Here is a 16,274-nt window from a genome sequence, read left to right as displayed (position 1 = left end):
ATCAATGGAAACACTTAAAGGTACAATCCTTATATTTGTTTGACTTTTTATGCTGTGGCAGTAAACCGAGACAGAATAGCATTATTCTTAAGACAGTTTGACCCTAATGGTCTTCCATATAGCCACCACAGTGTAACTACAGTAAATGCTCTTGATCTTGATCTGTATAAGGGCCAAGTTTGATATTAATGTGCCATGAAGGACTGTTGTGGCTATCTGGATTTTAGCTTTAAACAGACCTCAAGATTTTTGTGGAGCCATGTCGGTAACAGATTGTAGTTTTTTGATGGCTTATCCATGATAAATAACAAGTTTTTAGGTGCCAGACATGGCAGTATTAGTACAGAAGAGGCTTTTTGATGATTATCCCATAACCCAAAAAGGATTGCAACTTTAACATGGAGTTGTTTTTTTATGTGTGTGATAATGCTGTGATTAAACATTTAACACATGCTGTAAGATCCCATCCTTGTGGAGAAATGGTGTGCTGTTGATATGTCTTTTTAGGCAGTAGGTACTTTGTTAATAGTGATGTTAATATGTTTATCACAGCAATACCACACAGGTAGAAAACCAACATCATGAGCAATGTTGTGTTGTTTGTTTGTTTTTTTTTTGTGTGTATTTGTTTGGTTTCGATAAAAGTAGCATCTCTACAGTTAACCTGACATTACATCCTAAAATTAACATATGCTAGGGGATGAGGTGCTGCTTTTTGCTAATTCTTATATTTTTCAAGATATTTTTCAAGATAATGTGAAGTGTTTAAAAATGTGCAATATACCTGACCTCATTCCCCTGGTAAAAGCACCTTGTCACAGCTACACCTATTAAGATACTGATATTATCATATGTTATGATAAAGAAGATTTTGAACACGACTCCTGCATACAGTACATGTACAGTATAGATATGTAGTGAATTGTATTTTTATTTAAGTCCATATTCAACATTTTTGCAATTCAATTTTAAACAGATTAAAAAAACATGTCACTTCATGTCCTGAGTTTTCTGAAACCAGGACACATGGCACAGATTCCAAACTTAGTGGGTGATTTTCTATCTGAAGCAAACAAGGTTGTCAGGTTTAAGGAGCCGGCTTTCTCAAACTATGTTTGTTTTCCACTGACAGCAGTATTATTCTTAAAATATCTGTTAGATATCACAAAGACTATAGACAATGAGAATATAGTATGCTCCCTCCTGGCATGGTATAGGGGTAGAAATTAGAAAAATAAGCTTATGTTTTATGCTCATATGTATCTTATCCGTTTTTCATAGCAGTGCCTATATCAATCAGTAGATGAAGTCAGTGTGTTTTAGGTTCAATGATCAAGAAACTTTGGAGTTTAATTTAAAGGACCATACCGTCGTTTTGGATAGTTTAGCTAATTAACTACAAAATATGTAACTCTCCTTTTGCATTTCAGATGTTTTTTGAACACATTTTTAAATCCTCCATATAGGGACTTTAACAAATGTAACAGCTTTGGGAAAATGGTCAGCAATAATGTAAAGTATATATGTTTCTAATTAATGTACTAAAATATTACAAAATGATTGGTATGACTTGATCTTGCTATCATACACTTGTCTTCAAGCACCAAGCAGGATGTAGCTTTATACTATGATGTATATATTATATGTATATATTACGTTTTGGAGGCCAATAGTCATATACCTTCAGTATGATGAAGTGGGCCTTAACAGTAATGTTGTATATTTATAGTGTTTATTTTATTAATAGATAGAGTGAGACAAGGTAAAAGTCCATCCTAGCTAGTTTGTTTAAGGCCTGTTTTGGACACTGGATGTCTGTGGTTGTAAGGATTCATCCTGAACTTATATCACCTTGCTTCTCCATCTCAATCCATCCTTTCCTGCTCTAGCTCTCTGCTCTATGTTGGATTGATCTGCTGTTTCAGAGACCACTGGCAGCAGCAGCAGTTAGGTGCTTCTCTACAAAGCAAAGCTTTAAATAAGGTTCAAGGGGATGGGTTTCTTGAGTTCAAACTGTAGGTTATGTAGGTGCCAGGTTTTGACAAGGAAGAAGAATGCATGGAATAAAAAAGACAATATATGGTTCTGCTGCATCGATTTTGACCCTTTTTTAAAACTGCCCATCATAAGATTGAAGTGTAATGATAAATTGGTGGAGTACTCTTGGTAACACTTTCTTTGGAGAGTCCGCCTACAGATAGTTTTTAGAGAGTATTTGTAACATTTCAACTGTTTCGTTTTGTCTGTAGATTATCAATTGAGTATATGTGACAATTCATGAACATACCCTAACCAAGATGTTTGATCTGTAGGCGGACTATCCAAATAAGGTGTAACCCTCTTTTAATATTTCCCAAACTGTCTAATCAAGGCCATAGGTTTTATTTCAACATTGGAGGGGACACTCAGTAAGCAGGGGTCTGGGGGTCCACCACAAGAAAATTTTGAGCGTTAATCACTTAAGTTCCTGCATTCTGGTGACTTTTTCTGCACCAATTTCTGCATCAATTTATGGTGGAAATGGCTTAATTCATGTAAATTCAGGCGGCAGGTGACAATTCAAAATATAAAAATATAATGGAATATAATGCAGTAAGGCTTTCAGGCATTGTGTATTGCTTTTAAATATGTATTCTCCTGTAGATAAACCTTTCTAATTTAATATTATCCCTACTGAGTCAACACACTTGTAAGCATGATTTAGTCTTCCCTCCTCTTTTGTGTCTTTTGTTTGGGGAAGTAACCTCTTTAAATGAGCATGTGGCATTCATGTCAATGATAAATTAATTCATTTTAATTTCTTGACTTCAATAGCTTCTGTGCTTCAGCACGTTTTCTGCTCATGTTCAAAACTTGCACATTCAAAATCTATCCCACATATCTGTGTTCTCTGAGATTTCGAGAACAAAGTTGTAATATTTTGAGGGAAAAAAAGTCGTAATATTACGAGAATAAAGTCATAATTTAATAAGAATAAAAATAAATATTTTTTCAGACCGTCTGACAGACACAGAAAAATGTTTGGGACTGTAGCCTACTGGATGAGACACTTCTGATCAGGCATAAATCTCCCCACAAATCGACACAAATGTTAACTTCACCACCTCTGATAAAGTGCATCTTATTGCACACACACATAAGCACAAAATTAAAATTGTACCCTCATAGACACACAGATGAACACACAGCTCCAGGTGACAGGTGATTTAAAATCCTTTTTGTGGAGCTTATGTGGTGCAGATGATCCAGTGAAATTATTCTATAACTCCTGATTTTGTCTACCTGGGCACAGCTGGAGGAGGACAGAAGCCCAGGCTCAAAGGGTGTTGAGCATGCATTGACCTGGGCTAAATATATTTCTCATATGGTTTCACCTATTTGACACATTTTGTGCACTTAGATATATAAATTCAATTCATCAATAAATAATTATAAATAAATCAAGAATAAGAAGTCAGTGCACAATGTTGTTGTTTCAATGTCAATGTTATGTTTCAATATAAATATTAAACGAGAACCTCCTTGCTTGTTAGCATGTTTACACAGTTCCTATTCTACCTTGGCCCCTGTTAAGCTCTGTGCTGTCTCACCCTCCTCAACTGTTGTTCCTCTGACACTGGATGATAATGAAGCTCTGCCTGAAGAATGGAGTTCCCCTCAGAATGTGACCTTTGACATTTACCCTCCAAACCTCTTACCTTTTTTCTTCCCTTTCTCCTCCTGAACTCGTATCTGTCACAGGGATGCTGTGTGATGCACTCCAGCAACAAATACTTTACCCTTGCAAGATACAGACGGGCTTCCTGTCTGTGCTCAGCTTGGTTTAACCCCTGTGGTCTAAAATACCAACCCGTTCTCATTGCCAGGTCGTCAACTACCAACGTTTTGCCACGCACAAGGTACCTTTTATCATCTGTATGAAACGCACCAGGCTTTCAATTAACTCCAATGTAAAACCATCTGTGGCAATATTAGACACTCAGAGGAACTGCTATTAACCTGACCACAGTATAAGATGCTGTGAGCATCAGTCCCACTGGAGAACTGAGGACCTCCCGCCCCGAAGTATTTTCCTCACTGTTAATTCCCATGTTAAGGTTTTCTTATCCTCAGCATTTTCCACACAAAAACACAAAAGTGATAATTCAACAATACGATAGGTTAATGTTACGCCCATCAGTTTTAATGATTTCTGCTTGAATTCTGAGAAATAAAGTTTTTTTGTCCTATTCTTTTCTACTGGCCTGTGTCCATGTCACGTGACTGCCAAGTTTCTTTTGTGAAAACCAGAATGGTAGACATTTTTTTATTCTCAGTGGAAAATGCAGGAAAATGATATTTAAAATGCATTTTGTTGACCTTTCTAGCAAGAAATAATTTTCATTCAGTGAATGTATATGATTCTTAGTTCTGTTATTACGAAGATTCTCTCAGGTCTCAGATCGTTGCTATGGACACTGCTACACGTACGTAGAGAATTGTGGGTGGACTTGACACGTTCGACTCCTGTTTTGGGCTTTCTGCAGTCAGTGGGCTTCAAATTTCTGCCGGTCGGCCATAACCTGAATCCAAATGCCACTATCTCTGTTTAAAAAAGGTGTTTTATAGCCTGTGATTGTAAAATGTTTTTAATTTTATATTTCCAAGAATATGTGGCAGAGGATATTTAATTATCACCTTTCTTAAGAAGGTTTATCAAACCGGAATTTACCTTTCACATCCCAAGTTTTATATCCCATTTCAAAACTCTTACTATTCCATTCTGTAAAAAGATTTTAAAATGTCAATTTAATTTTAATATTACTTTATTTAATTATTATTATTATTATTATCGTACTTTTGTGTATTATTATTCTTCTGAGTTGCATTTTTTGGGAGCAAATGCTGGCTAATAAAAGAGATTGTCATTGAATGGGATATATCATGCTGACATAAAATCCCAAAACCAAGAATCATAAAAAAAAAGTTGTGTAAATAATACCTTATGCATGTCTCAGTATTTGATGACCTGTGAATGAGAACGAGTTGGTCTTTTCAGCCATAACCCAAGCACTTCAGGCCTTCCTCCAAGCCTGTAGTAATGCCCTAGATTGTCAGCAGTATTGTACGATAATTTCTAAGTTCCACTAAAAAACTAACAAATTCAGTTCAGTTTTATTTATATAGCGCCGATTCATAACAGAAGTTATCTCATTGCACTTTTCCTATAGAGCAGGTCTAGAACATACTCTTATAGAGACCCAACAATTCCCATCATGAGCAAGCACTTGGTGACAGTGGCAAGGAAAAACTTCCTATTAAGAGGCAGAAACCTCGAGCAGAACCACTCAAGGTGGGTGGCCATCTGTCGCATCCAGTTGGGTTGAGAGAGAGAGAGAGAGAGAGAGAGAGAGCAGGAGGTATTAGAGCATACTGTAGCACAATGCAAATGCCACATAGAATTTTAAATTAATAATAATGTAATGGTAGTGGTAATATTAATATTAATAAAATTATATTTGTAATAATAATGATAATAAAAACAAGACGGTAGCGGTTGTCGAGCAGGAACATGGGAGGACCGCAATCATAGATCCAGACTCTCGCAAATTAAAACAAACATCACGAAAACTTGAAAGGAAATGGCATTCCATCAACCTGGAAGAATCTCGTTTAGTCTGGTAAGATAGTCTTAAAACACATAAGAAGACCCTCCATAATGCCAGAGCAGCTTACTCCTCATCATTAATAGAGGAAAATAAAAACAACCCCAGGTTTCTTTTCAGCACTGTAGCCAGGCTGACAGCTCTATCAAGCCATGTATTCCTATAGCCATCAGTAGTAATGACTTCATGAGCTTCTTTAATGATAAAATTTTAAAGAAAATATTCATCAAGTCCTACCTTCAACCAGTGCCGACTTGTCTTCAAAAACAGCAACCTTGGAAACAGCTGTAGAGCCTGATGTGTGATTTGGCTGCTTTGCTCCTGTCGATCTTCTTCAGCTGACTTCAAGGATTAATTCATCTAAGCCATCAACCTGTCTCTTAGACCCTATTCCAACTAGGCTGCTTAAAGACGTTTTACCCTTAGGTAGCACTGCTTTACTGGATATGATCAATCTGTCTTTATTAACAGGCAATGTACCACAATCCTTTAAAGTAGCTGCAATTTAACCGCTTCTTAAAAAGCCCACTCTTGATCCAAGGGTTTTAGCCCCTAAATCACTCTATAGACTTATACCTAACCTTCCCTTTCTCTCTAAGATCCTTGAGAAAGCAGTCACCAATCAGTTGTGTGAGGATTTTCAGTCAGGATTTAGAGTGCATCATTGCACAGAGACAGCACTGGTGAAAATTACAAATGACCTTTTAATTGCATCAGACAATGGACTTGTCTCTGTACTTGTCTTGTTAGATCTTAGTGCTGCATTCGACACCATTGATCATCACATTCTATTACAGAGACTGGAACATGTAATTGGCATTAAAGGAGCCACACTAAGCTGGTTTGAATCCTATCTATCAGATCGATCTCAGTTTGTACATGTTAACAGTGAGTCCTTCGTGCACGCCCAAGTTAGTCACGGAGTTCCACAAGGTTCTGTGCTTGGACCGATTCTATTCCCCTCATACAGTGCCTTGCGAAAGTATTCGGCCCCCTTGAAATTTGCAAACTTTTGCCACATTTAGGCTTCAAACATAAAGATATGAAACTGTAATTTTTTGTGAAGAATCAACAACAAGTGGGACACAATCATGAAGTGGAACGAAATTTATTGGATATTTCAAACTTTTTTAACAAATCAAAAACTGAAAAATTGGGTGTGCAAAATTATTCAGCCCCTTTCTTTCAGTGCAGCAAACTCTCTCCAGAAGTTCAGTGAGGATCTCTGAATGATCCAATGTTGACCTAAATGACTATTGATGATAAATAGAATCCACCTGTGTGTAATCAAGTCTCCGTATAAATGCACCTACACTGTGATAGTCTCAGAGGTCCGTTTAAAGCGCAGAGAGCATCATGAAGAACAAGGAACACACCAGGCAGGTCCGAGATACTGTTGTGGAGAAGTTTAAAGCCGGATTTGGATACAAAAAGATTTCCCAAGCTTTAAACATCCCAAGGAGCACTGTGCAAGCGATAATATTGAAATGGAAGGAGTATCAAACCACTGCAAATCTACCAAGACCTGGCCGTCCCTCTAAACTTTCAGCTCATACAAGGAGAAGACTGATCAGAGATGAAGCCAAGAAGCCCATGATCACTCTGGATGAACTGCAGAGATCTACAGCTGAGGTGGGAGACTCTGTCCATAGGACAACAATCAGTCGTATACTGCACAAATCTGGCCTTTATGGAAGAGTGGCAAGAAGAAAGCCATTTCTTAAAGATATCCATAAAGTGTCGTTTAAAGTTTGCCACAAGCTACCTGGGAGACACACCAAACATGTGGAAGAAGGTGCTCTGGTCAGATGAAACCAAAATTGAACTTTTTGGCAACAATGCAAAACGTTATGTTTGGCGTAAAAGCAACACAGCTCATCACCCTGAACACACCATCCCCACCGTCAAACATGGTGGTGGCAGCATCATGGTTTGGGCCTGCTTTTCTTCAGCAGGGACAGGGAAGATGGTTAAAATTGATGGGAAGATGGATGGACCCAAATACAGGACCATTCTGGAAGAAAACCTGATGGAGTCTGCAAAAGACCTGAGACTGGGATGGAGATTTTTCTTCCAAGACAATGATCCAAAACATAAAGCAAAATCTACAATGGAATGGTTCAAAAATAAACATATCCAGGTGTTAGAATGGCCAAGTCAAAGTCCAGACCTGAATCCAATCGAGAATCTGTGGAAAGAACTGAAAACTGCTGTTCACAAATGCTCTCCATCCAACCTCACTAAGCTCGAGCTGTTTTGCAAGGAGGAATGGGCATTTCAGTCTCTCGATGTGCAAAACTGATAGAGACATACCCCAAGCGACTTACAGCTGTAATCGCAGCAAAAGGTGGCGCTACAATGTATTAACTTAAGGGGGCTGAATAATTTTGCACGCCCAATTTTTCAGTTTTTGATTTGTTAAAAAAGTTTGAAATATCCAATAAATTTAGTTCCACTTCATGAGTGTGTCCCACTTGTTGTTGATTCTTCACAAAAATTACAGTTTCATATCTTTATGTTTGAAGCCTGAAATGTGGCAAAAGGTCGCAAGGTTCAAGGGGCCCGAATACTTTCGCAAGGCACTGTATATGCTTCCTCTAGGCAATATTATTAAGAAACACTCCATAAATTTTCATTGTTATGCGGATGATACCCGAGATTTTGGGGGTGGAGGAGAGGGAGGAACATTGCAAATACCACGTCGAATTTTTTATTTTTTTTCCAGGAACATCCCGTCTCAAAATGATGCCGAAAAATTTGTGCATGCATTTGTTACTTCTAGGCTGGACTACTGCAAATCCTTATTATCCGGCTGCCTGAATAAGTCCCTTAAGACTATCCAGTTGATCCAGAGTGCTGCGGCACATGTACTGACAAGAACTAGGAAAAGAGATCATATCTCTCCAATATTAGCTTCGCTGCACTGGCTCCATGTAACATCCAGAATAGAATTTAAAATCCTTCTCCTCACCTACAAAGCTCATAATGGTCTGGCACCATCATATCTTAAAGATCTCATAATCCGACTAGAACACTGCACTCCCAAAATGCAGGGTTACTTGTGGTTCCTAGAGTCTCTAAAAGTAGAATGGGAGCCAGAGCCTTCAGTTATGAAGCTCCTCTCCTGTGGAATCAGAACCCAATTTGGGTTTGGGAGGCAGACACCATCTCCACATTTAAGAGTAGGCTTAAGACTTTCCTCTTTGATAAAGCTTATAATTAGAGCTGGCTTGGGTGAGTCCTGAACCATCCCTTAGTTATGCTGCTATAGGCCTAGACTGCTGGGAGACTTCCCATGATGCACCTCTTTCCTCTCTCCTTCTCTCCCTCTCCATCTGTATGCATTTTTATCCCATTACTGCATGTTACTAAATCAACATCTTCTCTCTCCCGTACTTTTGTGCTTTCTTGTTTCTCTCCTCTCTCCTTCTGTCGCTTTCAGCAGGTATTTCTGCCTCCGGAGCTGTAGACACTGGATCTGTGGTTGTGGGCCACCTGCTGCCCCCGTGTTCCTGCTCGACAACTGCTACTGCAGTTGTTGTTATTGGCTCTGTTACTAATACTGACATAATTTTTCCTATAGCTGTCATTCCTATTATTACTAATTTATTAATATTAACACTACAATTACTATTCTATTTAAAAAATAATAATAATTCTAGGTGGTATTTGCATTGTTTTTATTTGCATCCGCCCACCATTGAGTCTGGTTCTGTCCAAGGTTTCTGCCTCTTAAAGGAAGTTTTCTTGCCACTGTTGCCAAATGCTTGCTCATGGTGGGATTTGTTGGGTCTCTGTAAATAATATAAAGAGTACGGTCTAGACCTGCTCTATAGGAAAAGTGCAATTAGATAACTTCTGTTATGAATTGGAGCTATATAAATAAAATTTAATTTGGCGCCAATAACAAGAACTTCAGCTTTGCAGGTCATCCAGGATTTTAAGTCCTTAAGGCATGCTTGAAGTTTAGCTAACTGATTAGTTTCATCTGGCTTGATCAATAAAAATAACTAGGTAACATCTGCATAACAATGAAAGTTTATGGAGTGTTTCCCTATAATATTGCCTAAAGGAAGCATATATATGGTGAATAAAATTGGTCCAAGCACAGAACCTCGCGGAACTCCATGACTAACTTGGGCGTGCATCAAGGATTCACCGTTAACATGTACAAGTTAGTAGAACAATATTAGTAGAACAAGTCTATAAGAAATAGAAATTGTTTTAAGGTTAGTGAAATGGAAATGCAAATACCACCTAGAATTTTTAAAATAGTATAAATGTAATTGTAGTGTTAATATTAATAAATTAATAATAATAGGAATGACAGCTATAGGAAAAATAATGTCAGTATTAGTAACAGAGCCAATAACAACAACTGTAGTAGCAGTTGTCGAGCAAGAACACGGGGGCAGCAAGTGGCCCACAACCACAGATCCAGTCTCTGCAGCTCCGGAGGCAGAAATACCTGCTGAAAGTGACAGAAGGAGAGAGGAGAGAAACGAGAAGGCACACAACTACGGGAGAGAGAAGATGTTGAGTTAGTAACATGCAATAATGGGATAAAAATGCATACAGATGGAGATGGAGAGAAGGAGAGAGGGAATCAGGTCCTGAGCCCAAACTGGGACCTGATTCCACAGGAAAGGAGTTTGATAACTGAAGGCTCTGGCTCCCATTCTACTTTTGGAGACTCTAGGAATCACAAGTAACCCTGGACCCTGGGAGCACAGTGTTCTAGTCGGGTAATAAGGTATTAGGAGATCTTTAAAATACGATTGTGCCTGACCATTAAGAGCTTTGTAGGTGAGGAGAAGGATTTTAAATTCTATTCTGGATTTTACATGGAGCCAGTGCCGAGAAGCTAATATTGGAGAAATATGATCTCTTTTCCTAGTTCATGTCAGTTCACGTGCTGCAGCATTCTGGATCGACTGGAGAGTTTAAGGGACTTATTCGGGCAGCCTGATAATAAGGAATTGCAATAGTCCAACCTAGAAGTAACAAATGCATGCACTAGTTTTTCGGCATCATTTTAAGACAGGATGTGCCTGATTTTTGCAATGTTACGTAGGTGAAAGAAGGCAGTCCTTGAAGTTTCTTTCATGTGGGAGTTAAAGGATAAATCCTGATCAAAGATAACTTTGAGGTTCCTTACGGTGGTGCTGGACACCAGGGCAATGCCATCTAGAGTAACTATATCTTTAGATAATGTGTCTCGGAGGTGTTTGGGACCAAGTACAATAACTTCAGTTTTGTCAGAGTTTAACATTGGAAAATTGCAGGTCATCCAGGTCTTTATGTCCTTAAGGCATGCTTGAAGTTTAGCACATTGGTTAGTTTCATCTGGCTTGATCGATAGATATAATTGGGTATCATCCGCATAACAATGAAAGTTTATGGAGTGTTTCCTAATAATATTGCCTAAAGGAAGCATATATAAGGTGAATAGAATCCGTCCAAGCACAGAACCTCGTGGAACTCCATGACTAACTTGGGCGTGCACCGAAGGACTCACTGTTAACATGTACAAACTGAGATCAATCTGATAGATAGGATTTAAACCAGCTTAGTGTGGTTCCTTTAATGCCAATTACATGTTCCGGTCTCTGTAATAGGATGTGATGATCAATGGTGTCGAACGCAGCACTAAGATCTAACAAGACAAGTACAGAGACAAGTCCATTGTCTGATGCAACCAAAAGGTCATTTGTAATTTTCACCAGTACATAGATACTCTCCTGTCTCTCTTTGCATCATATTTTCACTCTGTCCATGGATATTCATGAGTCAACAGAGTGAACTTGCAGTCTTCTCACCAGCAGAGATTAATTGAGGTGTTAGGAACTCCAAAAGGCCTCAGGGATGAACACAAATGTTTGGAAGCATTAGTTACTTGCAGCGAGGTGCTGATCTGTTCTTGTCAAGTCACAGCTCAGTAAGACAAGTGTTGAATCCCCCAATCTGTGATTTTGGCTGTTGCTGTTTCATACTCTTCTTCAATATTCTCTTTTTTTAGGTCAACATCGCAGATCACTGTGTCTCTCGGCAAAAAATGATATAGTATGGTGGGCTGAAGCTCATCTCTATCACGGGTTTACTTAAAGAAAACCTATAATTTGGTTAAATCACTTTGGGGCGATGTGTGTTTTACATCTTGTTTGTATATGCTCATAGCATTACATGATGCTCATCAGCTTTTGCTTTTTCTTTTGCATTCAGCGGCAACTTTTCCACAACTGCTGTCTTTTCAGAAATGAATAAAACAGCACAAACATGCCAGGAAGAATTGCTGTTTTTTGTTTTTTTTTAAATATGACATTTAATGTAGAAACACAATGGTATCTGTTAACAGTGAAAAGGCATTGTAACAATTTCAGGTGTTAATTCCTTTTAGTTTACTGTATTTAAAGATAGTTGTCACAATGTTCATTATATGTTTTATATTTTCTTAAACTAGGCAATTTAGCTACTAGATCATTTTGTGCATTTTGCATCAGCTGTAGGACAGGGCTCACTATTGTGATTATTCTTCAAACACGTTCAAGAAACTAAATTAAAGCAACTTGTAATACTGGCAAATTCTGTATTTGGAATTACAAAGAAGGAACCAAAGTGTGTTGCTATAGTTGCAGATAGTTAATGACTGACAGATTGTCAGTGATGTTAGTTCAACATGTGCATTGTGTAGAGAAGGAAGAGAGTCTGTAGAGGTGCATTCAGACTGAATGAGATTTATAGATATCAAGTTAAAACATTTTTCAACTCAAGCAGTCTTTGCCTCAGTTGGCACCTTTCATGTCCACTAGTTTCTTTCCATGGACTTTTTATACAATCTAAACTGGCTCTAGATTTATGGTTGTGTTCACACATACTCTTTTATTGCACAACAAAGCATTGTGGAAGGCTGTGAGTAAAAAAGCTGCTCATTTTAGCTTCTTCGTTCCTATGATTTGCATCTGATCACACTGCTTGCCACAGACACTGCAGTATTTAACAATACTCGCTTATTACAAATCAGTTTCTACAAGCAGTTTACATTCACTATTATTTTTCTGAAAAGCTGAACTTTTCTTAACTTTGAGAGGCTCTCTGCTCTTACAAAAAGCTTTAAAAAGCAGCTGCATTTGAGCAGCTTAAGGCTACTTCCCGTTGTTTGTTCTGTAAAATAGGCTGTTGCTTCTCTGTCAAGATGTAATAATGGTCCCTGATGCTTCTGCCGTAATATTTTGCAAAACAGGACAAAAAGATACATAATTATGCTTTAACACACTGATTATTATTCCCGTAACGCTACCAATCACAGTGTTGCCCCCATGGCAGAGATGGGCCCATGGAGGTGCAGGTCAACTATGATGGGATCCCTCACAAAGTCTCTGCACATACTGTGTGTACAATACCACAGCATGGAGAAGCATAATTCAACCTTTACAAAACAAACAGTATGTGTGAACACAGCATTATTTGGAATAATGCAGCTTATGACAGAAAAGCTTCAAAAGGACATCACATATAAAAGTTTGCTGTCAGCAAATAAATACACAAACAGACTCCCCATTAAATCTGCAAGCAATGGAGACTGTAGTATTGAGATGAATCAGCAGACAAACTACCTATGGATCAATGAAATGTTTGAACACACGCACAGTGCACTACTGCTTAATCTGAATGCTTCAAACAGACCATTAGATGATTTGAATTGTTATGTAATTTTCACTTTGTCACCTTCTGCCTGCCTGTCCAATCAGAGAAGTGTTTACTCACTTCCTATTTCCTGTTTCTTCTTCTTGTGTTTCAGTATGATCTACTCCTTGGTTACCTCATAAGTGATTTATCAGCAACTGGAGAGAAACAAAAAAAACCTCTGGATACATAGACTGCCGTTGTCTCGGTCTAGAGTTGAAAAACAGGATATTTAAATATAGAGAAGAGAAAGAAAAAATCATTTTTTGCTGTGAAGCCAAACAATGAACTGGATGGGGCTCGAAGCTTCTTTTCTGCTTCTTCCCCTTAAGAAGGAAGGACATGTTTTATGATCGACTGTATATAAAAACTGAAGACTAAAACTCCTGTTTACAGTTTGACTGGTTATAGAGAGACCCGAGTTAATCACTGCCGGGCCAACATTTGTACCACACACACACACACACACACACACACACACACATTAACACACAGCCTCCTCTGGAGTGGTACTTACTGTACAGTAGCAATGCTGATAGCCCAGAGGACAGTAGTGTTTGCAGTCTCAGGCACAGCTTGGTGAAGCACTGTCTAGCCCAGCACAGCTCACCAACCCTCAGTCATGCCCCCTCGATGCCTCACCAACTGTAGCTTCACCGGTGAGTCAGAAACGAGGGATAGATGGACGAGTGGATGGACGGATCACACTGTACAGAAAACCGCTCCATGGCCTGTGGGTTTTTCTTTCTAACATTACATGAATGGCTTTTGTGACGTGTGCATTTTGGTGTATTGTTTAACAAAAGGCATTTCTAATTGAATTATGATCTGAGGCTAAAGGTATTCTGTACAGCAAATGCCTTCTTAGTGTTGTCCTAGTGTCGTTCTATTGTGGGAAACTTTTCTAAAACTCAAACAAAAAACTGACACCTGTCGAAGCTTTTATAGTAGACGAGCACACATTCTTTGCACAAATAGTTTTTGATCTTGCACAATATTTGCAATATTTGGCTATATATTAGAGATAATTTATGATAGTCTAGCCACACAGGTGAAGGTCTTCCAACATGTAAAGAACTATCCAGCCCTATTTGAAGATGGGGCGACAATGTGAATCTTTTCTAGCTTGATTTACACCATGGACCAAAATGTTGTCTTTCCAGTATTTAAATTGATTTATTTATGTCTATTTGTGAGATACTGATGGCTTGCCTCCATGCTTTATCTTAAATGAAATATTATTTTCCAATGTAACCACACCATGATAAGAATAAGCAGTGAATAAAGGAGAAGCTTAGAAAGGTGCCCAGCATTAATCTGTCTCTCTCTGATTTGAATTAAATCAACTGTAGCAGATGATGCAAATAACATATGAGAAACTGAGCTGTCTGAGAATATTGAGATACTACTGTATAATGATTCCCAGAAAGAAAGTTGCTCCCTTCCATATACAGATCAGAGGTCAAAGGTCAGGCTCAGCTACAGTAGCATCATCCCTGTAGCTGGAATGAATTTAGTGTCTTGCTCACAGACATTTCAGCAGGGCAGGTGCTTGAATCTGCATCTTCCATGTGTAGCACAGTTTTCTAACCGCCAGGCCACTCTTTAGATCTTCATCATCTTTACACGATGAGCTCACTTCGTAAGCAGCTACTCAAGGAGCAGACAGGAATGCCCAATTCTTGTTGTTTTCTCTTATTACTACATTCTAATTCAAGCATTTTCTATATTTACTGTGTATGTGACCAACCAGGTTGAACTTGTTTTCTGAAATAAAATATTTTAAAATCAAAGATTTGGTGTTTATTTTTATAGATGTACAGTTCCGCTCATCATACTTTTTCATATATTGTGTTCTAATATGTTTCTTGTGCAGGACATGCATAATCACCACAAGGGAACATAGGAGGAGAAGGTGGGGGTAGATTTGACTTCTAATGCGTGAAGAATCAGCATGTATTAACTCAAAATCCACATAGAGTTTTTAGGTTTTCGCACAAGATATATTCTGTATATATATTGTTCGCCTACTTGGGGGCAGCACAACAAGCTGTAAATAAACACTGATAAACTATCACCTCGCAACGTTGTTAAACAGTTGCCTATTTACACATCTAGCAAACACAAAACAACATTAGCATTCATTTGAAGTCGTGTTTATGTACACATGGCAAATGTAAGTCCAATATTCTCTCTCAATACTCTCCTTTCCTTTTCCTCCTAGTTCCAGCTTTAGTCTCCACCAACTCCTGAAGGAAATATCTGACTCTTGCTCTCGCTAAATGCTCTACTACAGTATGTTCAACTTTGTCTGTCTGCTGTTTGGTGCTGAGCGGGTAGTGTACACTGAAAACAGCTGCCTGCTGTGGCTAACAATGACATTAATGAGAGCGGTGAGATGGAACCAAAACTTGTGGGCTGGAAAACCAAAACAATGAGCTGAAGGACAGACAACTGCTACATAGAGCTGAGAGGATGTTAATAGCTACATATTGATTAGTGCAGCTTTAATTAAAGGTAGTAATAGCAGAATGTAAACACACCCCATAAAAAAACTTTAGGTTAAAGTACAGAAGTATTATCAGCAAAATGTACTTAAAGTATCAAAAGTAAAAGTAATCATTAACCAGAATGGTCTCTGTCAGTGTTATATTATTGTATATTCTAATACTGGATTAATATTAACCTAGTTGCATTAACGTGTAACAGAAGACAGTTTTGTTTAACACAACGACAGTGAGCCCTCATACTTAAATTGACCAATGTCTGTGAGAGAGTGACAGAATAGTTTTGATATTACTTTCTGTGTGATTGTGAAAGAGAGAGATGGTGTGTGTGTGTGTGTGTGTGTGTGTGTGTGTGTGTGTGTGGCAGACAGGCACTGACAGATTGGTATCATTGGTACCCAGTATGCACCTGGATGCTGTCCACATTGCTGCCATATAT

The 16,274-nt window shown here is 38.4% G+C and overlaps 2 protein-coding genes across 2 annotated transcripts in view; both read left to right on the top strand.

The window, feature by feature from the left end:
- The window catches only part of cnih3 (cornichon family AMPA receptor auxiliary protein 3), a 142,667-nt gene extending 127,546 nt beyond the window's left edge, over positions 1-15,121 (top strand). Inside the window, 1 exon segment of the mRNA XM_044169412.1 lies at positions 13,444-15,121. Coding sequence (XP_044025347.1) covers positions 13,444-13,471 — 28 coding nt within the window. The 3' untranslated portion in view covers positions 13,472-15,121.
- Positions 1-16,274, top strand: part of LOC122863541 — a 314,269-nt gene that overhangs the window by 262,786 nt on the left and 35,209 nt on the right. The gene's annotated exons all lie outside the window — the stretch shown is intronic.

This window comes from Siniperca chuatsi, linkage group LG16, assembly GCF_020085105.1.
Source record: "Siniperca chuatsi isolate FFG_IHB_CAS linkage group LG16, ASM2008510v1, whole genome shotgun sequence".
Taxonomy (NCBI): Eukaryota; Metazoa; Chordata; class Actinopteri; order Centrarchiformes; family Sinipercidae; genus Siniperca; species Siniperca chuatsi.
The sequence above is the reverse complement of the archived record's forward strand: the minus strand, read 5'-3'. Positions and strand labels throughout refer to the sequence as shown.